We start from the raw sequence: 12,193 nt of genomic DNA, 5'->3' as shown, positions 1-12,193 counted from the left end.
GGATTAACTCTAGAGACAACAGCAGCAAGTGTTGTCAGCACACTAGAGACTGTGTACATCCAATCATGCTTGATGTATCTATCTCTAATTATGGGAATTTGGCTATCACAGACTAATTTACTTAATTGTAATTTCAACTTATCCCACCTGATTTTTGCTTTGTCAATTGTTGAATGTCAAAATAAAAGCATATTTGAAGAGAAAACAGTTATATTTCATTTATAAACACGTTTAGTGTCATTCAGAACTTTTAATGTATTATTTTCATAAATCTAGATAACTAGTAATATTAAGTCATAGCTTGTTATATAACCTCCTTAACATTTATCTTTCAAACAATTACATTTAAACATCTAATATTTATACATTTATATTAAAACATTTAATTTCATCAATCTTCATGCTAATTAAAGTATCATTTAATCTCTAGAGAAACAAGAAGTATATCAATCTCAAAGGCCATCTTTCAACATGCTTTCAATGTGCACCTTCCTACATACTTAAATCCATCTCTAGATTTATAGTACGTAATACAAGCTAAATGCCGTGTAAGTAGGTTTTTACGGACTTTTCGTATCAATCTATAGCTTAAACAATGGTTAAGATTCTTTGTTTTAATTAATTGAGGTTGCATTGTTTCCTTCTGTGCTTGTTGTTTTCAGAGGACACTAGGTTGTAGCACAGTTTGATGATTCCTTTGTCTGTCAGACTGGTATTTCAAGTACCAGGTTCTATATCCAGTTGGCCATTGTGTACTCTCTATGGAAAGTCTTTATGCAACAGCGAACCCACTCTGATATTAAAGAAAGGGGTGGCTAAAACCAGACACTTGTTTACCATTTAGTTTAAGGGGTAAAGTGACTTCAGAGGCATTGCTCAATTAGTATGGTTATGGTTGGAAAGGAAAAAGGAGTTCAGAAATGATGGGAAACCAGTGACAAGTATTAGGTTATTAGGTAGAATTAGAGGGGGAGGACATATGTGTGGGAATAATTGATGCAAAGGGGAGAAGTGCCATGTATGAGTGGAGGTTCCAGCTAGTTCACTAAAAAGAGTAGGTAAAAATATGTACTCAAATACCATAAAACAGGTCAGCCTCTGATCTTAATAATTAGTGGGAAAGGTATAGAAAAAAGGAAAACAAGAAAAAGAAAGTCAAAAAGGGAATGAAGATGAGAGGGACGAGGAGGACAAGCAGGAGGAGAAGAAAAATAAGAGAGGGAGAGAAAGAATGCACATCAATAACAGGTCCAGAGTAGAGAGGGACCAGTGTCAGTTGCCTACTTGACCTACTAGACTGTAAAGATAGGAAAAAGCTGTGCAGAGAGGAGAGCTAAGTGGAAATATGAATTCTCTGGCAGATATGTCATGAGATGAGACATAAGGGCATTATAAGGAAGTGAGGCCACTGGCTTGAATGCTGCTTTTTCATCATCCTGGTGAATCCAAGACTTTGGCTTTCTTGGTCCTGGTCTTTGCTACATCCATGTCACATCTCCCCTTACATTTGGAGTTTTCTTGACTATCATCTGTGAACTGTAGATAGCAGAGACACCCTCTTCTAAACTGAGTTTCTGTAATTCTTTAGGATCAACAAAGGAGCCAGGCTTTGTGGTACTCAAAGGACTGTTTTGAGCTTGTGCTAAGCACTAACCTGACCTTTCCTTTCCCGATGGGGGTTCTGATGATGGCCTGAGCAGCAGCCACTGGAAACTCCCTTTACAACATCTGTACCAGCACAGCTTTTAAGATTTCTTGATAGGAACCTTCAGCCCACGTTTCTGGAGTGTGACTGAAAAGGCAGCTGAAGTAGAAGCTGGGCTGACTTTAGATTCAGCAGGAAATCCAGGCTAATGGTAGAGAAAGATGGTGCATAAAAGTAGTAAACTTTTGTAAGTGTGTTGATCAAGTCCACTCAGAAGCTGAGAGTTATTAAATATTTCTATTTCCTTGTTTTTTCTAATTAAGGATATGTTTTAACATGCCTTTCTAATCACCATCCTATGCCATATATATATATATATATATATATATGTATATACACACACACACACACATATATATATATATATAAAATAAAGTATACTATGTATGTATTGGTCTGTAAATATGAGTTTGTGATAATTTGGCACTCATTGACTTGAAACCCACAGTTCTGTATGTTAAATATTTTTAATTTAATGAGATAAATTAAATGAAAATATATTAAGAAGTGTATCATGAATACTCAGCTCAAATCCAATGTCTCTATTGAACTCCTCCTCTCAGAGCTCAGGTAACCCCATGGAATGAAAAGCAGAAAGAATATGAGGAATTGGAGGACACTCGGACAACATGGCGATTTGAATAAAAAAAAAAAAAACCAAGGCACATATGAGCCAGAATAAGCAAGCACAGGGCCAACACGGGCAGCCCTCTGTCTTCTACATACACATTACAGCTTCCAGTTTAGTGCTTTTATGTTTCTTCAGAGTGCGGGAAGGTGTGGGTCTTGTGCCTTCTCCTGGGCTCTTTTCTTTCTGGTGGTTTGTATTGTTCAACTTTGATGTGATCGTTTTTGTTTTATCCTATTATATTTTACTTTGTTATACTTTATTATTTTCTCTTAGAAGCCTGTTTTCCAATGAGAGATAAAAAGTTGATCTCGATAGCAGAAGTAGAGGACGGAGAAAATGTAATTAGGATAGATTATGTGAGAAAAGAATCTATTTTCAACCTTAAAAAATGTGTCCTGATATTTTATCTTTATCATAATAATTATGTCTGAAACTAGGAGTCAAGTTCTAATTACTCTCTTGTGCTGTTGTATATTTTTGCTCTTTGGACCAACATAGACTTGAAAACAGTGTTACTATTTTTGAAATTCACCATAACTGCAAACTGAAGCTTTCTTCACTGCTCTGGAAGCCTGACTGAATGTCTGAGCCTTACTTTTTCGAACCCCCTACTGTTTCACAATATGGCCACATAGGAGGATACACAAACCTGCCGGACTCAGACTTGGGGCCATAAATAAACCACTCAAATGGCTTAATTGGAGTTTCAAAATGGAGCTGTTCACATATGATGCCTCTTTCATTGAATCTCATTACCTTCCTTATGAGTAGATGAACAAAAACTGTTAACACTTGATGAAGTCTTAAAGATCTTTGTGTTTAGATTATGTCAGTGATTAAAAGTTCCCATTAAACCATTATCCATGATTAGAAGCTGTCTTTATTTTTGTCTTAATTGTGTCATAATTATCTTTAACAAAATGAGTACATGTGAGCATTCATGCCTGTAGAGGATATCAATCACATTTTTAAAGCATACACAGATTTGCTGTTTATTGTGAAACCTATTAAGCAGGATTTAAAATCTAATTGATTGTCTAAATTTGTTTTTAGATTAAAAAATAACAATCCCTGAGATTATAAAAGCAATTCAACATCTCAATTAAGTATAAACTTTGTTTCTAACAGCTACTCAGCTTTATATAAACTTATTACCGACTGATGATGTGACAGCAAGTGTGTTTTTAAAATGAATAGTTATGCCGCGTTTGTTTTCTACAAACATAATTCATTTGACGTTAAAGGAGACATCTAGTGGCTGGCTATGTAGTCAGCCATAGCCACTGCCTATCAGATACTTCCTATTTTACTTAGAGCAGGTCAATGAAGATATAAACTTGTTCAAGCTAACTGACATTTCAAGAAAAACTACAACCCTGGAATCCGTGCATTGATAGTGTCATGAAATACACAGAGAGATGAGAGCCCATCCCTACTGTCACATTGGTTGCAGGCTTTTCATTGTTGAAAGTTAAATGAATGCTTACGTGGACTCCATCATCAGGTTAAAGACAGTGATGATAACATTTGTGTGCTAGAAGAAAATTGGTTAGAGACAGATGAAATCCATGTTGATAGAGTTTCACTAGTTAGAAACTAGTTGATAGAAGAATGCACATCTTCACTTCTTGTCTGTTTGACAGCTGTTGAGTATCGAGGAGGAGGAGAGGAGTGACCAGTGAGTGGCTGCCTGATGAGGCACTAAAGCTGGTTTGTGGCTTTTCATAGTCTTAGACAGTGTTGGTATAGAGATGGATCGGTAACTGTTAATCATTGACTCTTTCCATCCCACAGCTCCATTACTTACCCTGAACTTCTTCAGACCAGGTAGCTTGAGACTGAACCTGATTTCCTTCCATTGTAAATGCTATCTGTGAGCCCTAAGCCTCCCTCCTGGACCACTGGTGATTTATTAGCATCTGTAAGGTTATCTCATACACTTGAGAATGAATAAGTTTGCTTTGATCTGCCTGGCTGACTTTTTTGAAATCAGCTACCTGTGAGTTATTCAGGAAGGAACCATGCAAGTCTGTTCCCCTTGCTAATGACCTAGTTTCTTCTGTCTGGAATATTCCGGTTGGAGTGTCCTCTGTGAATAGTAGTGCAATACTTCATGCGAGGCTGGAAATTAGCACTGTTTCCTTAATCTCTCCCATAGCTACGTACATCCTTTGTGAATTTGTGAATGCACGCACACACATATTTTTAAAATTATCATAAAATTACAGCATATGAAATATGAGTGTAAGACAGCTCATTTCATATAAAACTTACATTTCAATGTGAATCAAACAAGAAAAGAGTCAAGTCATATCACAATAGTAGAAATAGTCCCATTAGATTGTAGGATTGACATATCCAAAGCAGAAAAAAATCCTGTATGAAGTTTTAAAAGATTTGAGAATCTTCTGTCTTAACTGCATGAAAGTGGGCATAGGACGAGGACAGAGTAAGGGAGAGAAGAGATGCAGACTGAGGGTTGATGGATTAGTTCAGTTATAGTAAGAAGAAAAATTTGATCTTGTGCATAGACTTGTTAATATTTTATGAAGACAATTATTATGGTCCAACTTAAGACATATTTTACTTATAGCTAAACATGATCCAGAAGCAAACCTGGACGGTGTCTTACTTAGCGTTTTACTGCTGTGAACAGATACCATGACCATGTCAGCTCTCACAAGGACAACATTTAATTGAGACGGACTTACAGGTTCAGAGTTTCAGTCCATTATCATTAAGGCAGGAACACAGCAGCAGCCAGCCAAGCATGGTACAGGAGGAGCGAAAAATTATACATCTTCATCTGAAGGCTGCTAGCAGAATACTGGCTTCCAGGCAGCTAGGATGAGAGTCTTATAACCCACACCCACAGTGACACAACTAGTCCAACAAGGCCATATCTTCTAATCATGTTACCCCCTGGGCTGAGCATATACAAACCATCACAGACAGTAGTATTGGGATGATAGTGGTGAGCTGGGTCACAAAATGCATGTGTATGTATTATACAGATGTAAAGATCTTTTACTATTTTGCTTATAAATTTACACATGCATATGTTTATGAATGCTAACTTTTATTGAGAATGTTTGCCAAAACAGGTTTCCACTTGCTAAAGAGAAGCATCACTGTTAAGTTAGAGCATATGCATTTTCTTTCCTTCTTGGAATTCTGGAAGAAGAAATTATTTCAAAGTATATCCAAGGGCTTTCAAGTAATTTTGTGACTAGAAGGGTTGTAACAGGTTGATTGATGGCTTCAAAACCATCATTGAAAAGCAAATGTATGGTAGGGATTCTCTTATTTTCATTCATTCTCTGGTTGTTGAGTATCTGTGCTTGTTCCATTGTCTAAGTTTGAAAAGGGGGCTAAGGGGAGGAAGAGAAATACAGCACTGGTAAGAGAAACCAAATATCTCATGTTTTCTCTCATAACTAGGATCTGCTCCTCCTAGATTTAAATATACATTGCTCTAACCGTGACAGGAAGACAGAGGTGGAGCATTTAGGAAGAAGGAAGACATCAGTGTGAAGGAGAGGAGGATCAAGAGAGGGCAATGGAGTGAATGTGATCAAGTACAATGATATCAACCCATGAAAATACTGTGAGGAAATCAATCACTTCTAATTAACCTAGCCATTTAATTTAAAAGTGAACTTGAAATTTGTCAATTGAAATAGACTCAGAATTCCCACATTCTCAAAGCATTTGCTTTCATGAGTTTCTTTGAGTAGCAAGAAATCTTTTTATACTGTTGAGGACAAGGCTGTAGATTTTACTGTATAAAAAGAAGATCCATTTACACCAGTATTACATAAGTTTATTCACAAATGGCTATGATTCTGCCTTCTGCTGGCCGCCTTACAGTAGGTCTGCTTTTTCAATCTTCTACTGATCTCCTCACTGAGTCGTTCAAGCACACTAGACTTTAGACACTTTATCCATTTGATGTAATCTCAGAAGACCAAGGATGCAGTTACAATCCACACTCAATATCTTATCTTTTCCTTTGACTCTAAGTAACACTTGTCTTTAAGTAGCAAGGTCAAAGTTTTTGTTTTATTTCTGCCTCCCTCAAAACAGTTCTCTTCCTCTCCACAAGTTTCAGACTTATTCACAAAGGAATACTGCAATACGGATGCTATTTTCTGTGTTTCTTCCTGGAACAAGTATAATTGATCTCTTTGGGTCTATGTGTAGAGAGGAGTGGGGACCTAGGAAAGGTACTATCTGGGGAGGTCCTTTGTCTTTGGAACAGAACAAAAAGATGCTGCCTATGAAAGCTTTGCCTCCCCAGGGCTTGCCTGTGGCTAGACTCAATTACGGCTGTAGAATGTGGCTTATGTGCTCCTGAGGCCATTTGACAAGATAGTCATCTGTTTATTCTTGTTTCTTTTCGTGTACCTGTATTTTCAGAAAAAAAGATTCTTTGAGCAAGTGACATGTTTAATCTGCAATTTTCAAAGGGCATAGTGTGTTCAAATACAAAAATAAATAAGACAGTGCAATTTCTGAAATCGACCTACAGGGCTATCCCATGGGAGAGTGCACAAACCATCCGCCCAGACTCATTGCTCTTCGAGTCAAGAGTCGTTACAGAGAGCACAGCTGGAGACCCAGAAAACAGCTTTCCCTGGCATGTGTGGTTATGGATCCTTTCTTACCTACTTAGAAGACATTACCGTACTTACGGAGCCTGTAAAGAGAGACTAAGATACTTCCTGATGTTTCAAAGCGTTTAGATTGTACAGATTATAAAAACTGGAGGAGGAAACGATGCCATCCCACTTCACCTTAGTTTACCAGTTGTTCTTGTTACATTAAATGGAACATTTTTCAAACGCTAAAGGATGTGTTGATTCTTGCGCAGAAGCAAAACCAACACATGTCAAAGATGTTATCTAATCACTTCATGGAACGGGTGGGAAGACTGAAGCACTGCATCATAAGAACTGAAATGGGTTAACCAGTGGGAAGAGGCTGGGTACCATTACCTGGAGTGGAACCTGTGCTTTCCACTGCAGAATACTACCAGTTATCTATATAACTGACGTGCTAGGGCTCTAGTCAAATAGTTACTAATAAAATCAAAACTGTGCATTAAAAATCTAACACTTTAAGGACTAATATCAAGCTGGGGAAATATCTAAGTCAGTGAAGTTCTTGCCATTCACAATGCAAATTCCTTAATTTGAGCCCGAGTATGATGGCAATGGGGAGGCAAAGACAGGTAGATTGCTGCTGCTCCTGGACAGTCTACCCATACCCAGACTAAACAGAGACCCTGGTTCAAGAAACAAATTGGACAGATCCTGAAAAATGACACTCAAGATTTACTGTGGCCTGCATCCCCACCCCATCCCATATGTACCTGCACACATATTCATAAATAGAAAAAACAAAATGGATGTCATGCTTTGGTTCTCGAGTTCTAAACTGCACACTGACAAATGACAAAAATGAAGAATCATCCAGGGCCCCAGAATCACCTCTAGGAAAGCATGCCTAACTCAAGTGTGACCTAAATGTATCCCTTGTATAACTACAGCTTAACTGTATCTAATGTACAAAGCTGCCTGTTGATTAGCACTGTGGGAGAAGTGCCAGTCTCTAGAGATGCAATCTGAGAGTGACAGTATTGTAAGGATCCATTGTGTTATCTGCTTTCTTTCTTCTAAATATTTGATAGAAGTTTGTAAGAAGATGTATTCATTTCTGAGAAGACACATTAGATTTGAGAGTAAGATGTCAAATTAAACAAAAGTATTTTTCATGTGTATGTGTACGTGTGTGTGTGTGTGTGTGTGTGTGTGTGTGTGTATACAAATCAATTATAAAGTTCCCACATGTCTATTATACTTTTCCTGTAGTATTGGAATGTGCATGATGCAGACTAAATGAATTCAGTGCCACTTTCTATTATTTTTAAAAGTGAAGGGATTCTCTCATCTTCTTGGGATTTCAGACCACGAGGTATAGATTGGTAAGTGCTCTCAGCCATCCTGACGTGCTGTCCCCTAAACATGCAGCCACACATGAGTGTGCTTTGAGAAGCCATGAGACCTGGTAGCTCAGAACAAAGACACACTTCCTAGACATAGCTTGTTGTCCTCTGCCATTGAGAGCTCTAGGTTAACCATCTGCAGAATAAGTCTAATCCTTCAGCACACCTACTAAGACTGACATGAAATTCCTAGTGTGTGTCTGTCAAGGAATAAATCTTCAGATGTGTGTCAACATAAGTCCTCTACTTACAGCCTCTTTAATTGTTAAGATGCTGGATATTTCAACATTGTACATATAACTTATTGTCTGGTAATGCTGGGAAATGGTGCCTCCTAGTAATGTCAGAAACTGTACCCATAAAGTCCCACCAATGTGACTGCCTAAACATGAACTGAACAAGAACAATGACATGGTAAACTGAAAGGAAAAGAGCCCATGAGATCTCAACCCTATACAAATAACTATAGGCAGCTAATTCTCATTGTGAGAAAAATAGCCTTCCCTAAGGAAGAGCACAACTGGCTATAGAACACTACCTGTCTCTGAAAATGCACACATAAGTAACATTATACATATGTATACATATATATATATATGTGTGTGTGTGTGTGTGTGTGTGTGTGTGTGTGCATACATGTGTATATATACATGTAAAAGCAATGAATGGAAAAGGTTCCATGAGTTTGAAAAAGAGCAAGAGGGCATATGGGAGGGCTTGGAGGGAGGGAAGGGAAGTGATAAATAATGTAATTATATTATAATCTTAAAACATGAAAGAAAAGGGTACTTTGAAAACTCGATGTCAAAAAACTCAACGTCAAACAATACATGTATTTGATCTATGATATAAAAAAATCATATGCTTAGGACAGTATTTCCTTTTTTATCGGAGCTCAAATTTCAGCCACAAATCACTGAAAATTTTCAGTTTAAAAACAGTTAAATTGTCTCACATATTTATGCTTTTCAATTTCAATTTGCCGTTGAAATTGAGGAAAGATTTATAAAAGGTGCAGATAAAAATATGATATCCCTATTTTTAAGTTCTTCACCACCCCATTGGATTAAAGGCTTTTTGCCTACACCAGAACAGTCTAACATGGCACTTTATGTGGGAGGGTACTTACATTACCACATAGGAAAGAAATAATTTCAGAAGAACCAAGGCTGGTTCCCACCAATAGGATGTAAGAATAGGGAACAGCATTAGGTTACTCCTCTCATATCCCTTTTCTTCTTGGGGCAATTAGTGATGGGAGTCTAAGTTTCAGTCAAGTTACATTTTACTGTAACATGGGCAGCCTCAGAAAGTCTATGGAAAACATGCTTTAATCATCATTTCCTCAACAAAGTATCATCCCAAGAGAAGCCCTCCGGGTGGATTTGGGTCAGTCTCCAGTTGATCGGTTCAGGTCTCAGCTTACTCTTGTCTTGCTTTCTCACCTGACCATGGTGGTGCAGTGTGAAGACAATTTTAGTCTCTTGATCACAGCCAGCACCTGGTTCCCATGTCTATGCTAGTTCAAATGAATCAGCCAGAAAACCATATTAGAAGTCATCAAAAATGTGTGAATTTCAAACTGACCTATTTTTAAAAATGTGTAACAGTACAATTGTGAAGGCTCATTCTAGAAGATTCTTTCCTTTGCTTTCCCCCTCCCTTTAAATCTCTGTGTGAGAAAATGTAGCTGAGAAGCAGACTTTACATCTTAAAGTTTTCTCCACCTCTGTTAGAAATAAAATACTAAAAATAAATTACTTTAAGATTCAGAGCAGCAACCTGTCCCCAGTGAAACTCTCTTAATTAATGTGGTGACCTGTGTAGAGAGAAGGGACAACTGTAGAGTCCCTAAGTAATTATCCAACCAAAGCTTCAGATAATTACAGGAGGGAGGTTTTCAAGACACAGGATATCCTGAAACCTTGAAATTCCATGTTGATTTAGGCCTTCTATTCATTCCTGTTGGTGTTTGTAATTGACAAAGTCAGCGCATGTCAGAAACTCAAATGCTAGTAAAGTCCCTGTGGGAATTTCAGTAGAAAATAAAGTGCCTCTTAAAATGGTGGAAATTAGGGATTCCTTACAAATAAAATTGGGAAGTTCTTATGCAGTAATGAATAATGTGGGTCAGATATAAGATATATTTATATATACTATAAGATTTATTAGACAGCAAATGGAGAATGGCTGGCAAAGGTTGATATCAGACAACAATATATTGCATTCATAAAGAGTATTCTTCAGTAATCCAGTAATGGGCAATGCTGGAAAAATCTTGCTGAGGTACTGTATTTATGAATATTTAAACAACTCATTAACTAAATTTCCTTTTGGCTTAAACTCATAATTGGGAATCCAAATAAATCCCAGTTCCCTCCTTTACAGTTTGTTTTTTAAGTGGAATCTTTGTGGCCTTCAGGTGACTCACTGGGCTTGTAGATTCAGTCAATCTGAACCCACATAAATGGATTTGGTTTTATTAAAACCACTTCACCCCAGTGGTTTTTTAAAACTTAAAAAAAAAACCTGCTCTCAGTGACCCCGTCTAACTTGAATCATGGCAATGGATTCTCAAGACAATAAGTAATATCTTCTCCGTGAGAGTCAAGATGATTGTGTAGATCACCTTAGAGACCAAGCTAGCTCATAGCTGTCCTGTCCTTCAAGAAAGAAAGAACAAATTGCTTTTCATCGAGTTGTCACAGTGGTCATTTTAGCCACAGGCCATGCATGTTCCTTTTGTCACAGCTATGTTGTAGGCTACAAGACAGAAGGAAGGCTTATAGTTGCTGTTCTCAGTACTCTCCTTGTGTCTCGTCTGTTGCTTTCCTAGTTCGGTAGCCTTTTCTCACAGGTGACTTGACACACAGTAGTGTGTGTTCATTAAGCAAGAGAGTCATCCTTTCTCCTAGAAATAGGAGACTTTTAAAAGTGGACCTGAGGCAACAATGGCCTGTGACATTCAAAGCAGAAGGAATGACAAGTGAAAGAGAAATTTGGGAGCAATCCATGAGCAGCTTCATTTCAAATATAGTCACAAATGGCTGCATGTGATGAATAACCCTTGTCAACCACTTTTAGCAGGTTGCTGACTCATCCAGTACATATTTTGCTAGTGTTTGAAGAAAATAAAAGGGAAATCCTAAATTTTCCCAATTAGTTTCTCATTGAGGAATTGTTTAAAAAAAACCCATATTATAGGGGTGCTGATATGCAGCATATTAGGTGCTTAATGAAATCATAATTTATCAGTGCAATGGAAGTGGCCTCATTCACTAATCAGTGGATTGTATCATGCTGTCTTTTGATAGAAACATGACTGAGTTCTCTGCTGTGGTTTTCACACTTGTTCCAGTGAATCCTACAGATTCATTTTACGTGTCTAAGTCATCTAATCCCAGCACTCAGGAAGCAGAGGCAGATGGATCTCTGAGTAAAGGCCATGCTGGTCTACAGAGTGAGTTTTAGGACACCCAGGGCTACACAGAGAAACTGTGTCTCGAATAATCAAACAACAAACAAGATATATATCCCCCCTTTCGCTCTACACACACACACACACACACACACACACACACACACACACACACACACATATATATATATATACTCCTGAGGAGACGTTGATGAGGCAGCAGCTAGCACAAGAGATGTATGTCCTGCTCCTCCACACTGATGGGCTTTCACAGCCTTCATATTTGTGCTGCCTACACCATGACCAATCTGCACAGAGTGAATGTTCAAGTACTAGGCATGGAATTACGACTTAAGGAATGAATAATAAACAAGAAGAGCCACAGTTTCAGGGGAAAATCCAAGCATTCAACAGATGTCACTAGGGAATCGC

At 37.8% G+C, this 12,193-nt stretch overlaps 1 protein-coding gene across 4 annotated transcripts in view; it reads left to right on the top strand.

The window, feature by feature from the left end:
• The window catches only part of Snca (synuclein alpha), a 100,971-nt gene that overhangs the window by 73,134 nt on the left and 15,644 nt on the right, over positions 1-12,193 (top strand). For 2 of the 4 annotated variants that reach the window (XM_017592500.2, XM_006236591.5), the window contains exon 5: positions 6,868-7,187. The exons of the other annotated variants lie outside the window; for them this stretch is intronic. In XM_017592500.2, the coding sequence (XP_017447989.1) occupies positions 6,868-7,011 (144 nt within the window). In that variant the 3' untranslated portion in view covers positions 7,012-7,187. Of the gene's footprint in view, positions 1-6,867; positions 7,188-12,193 lie in introns of those variants that run through there. 4 annotated transcript variants of the gene reach the window in all.

Source organism: Rattus norvegicus, chromosome 4 (genome assembly GCF_036323735.1).
Source record: "Rattus norvegicus strain BN/NHsdMcwi chromosome 4, GRCr8, whole genome shotgun sequence".
NCBI classification, from domain to species: domain Eukaryota; kingdom Metazoa; phylum Chordata; class Mammalia; order Rodentia; family Muridae; genus Rattus; species Rattus norvegicus.
Note: the sequence above shows the minus strand (reverse complement) of the source record. Positions and strands in the feature narration are given on the sequence as shown.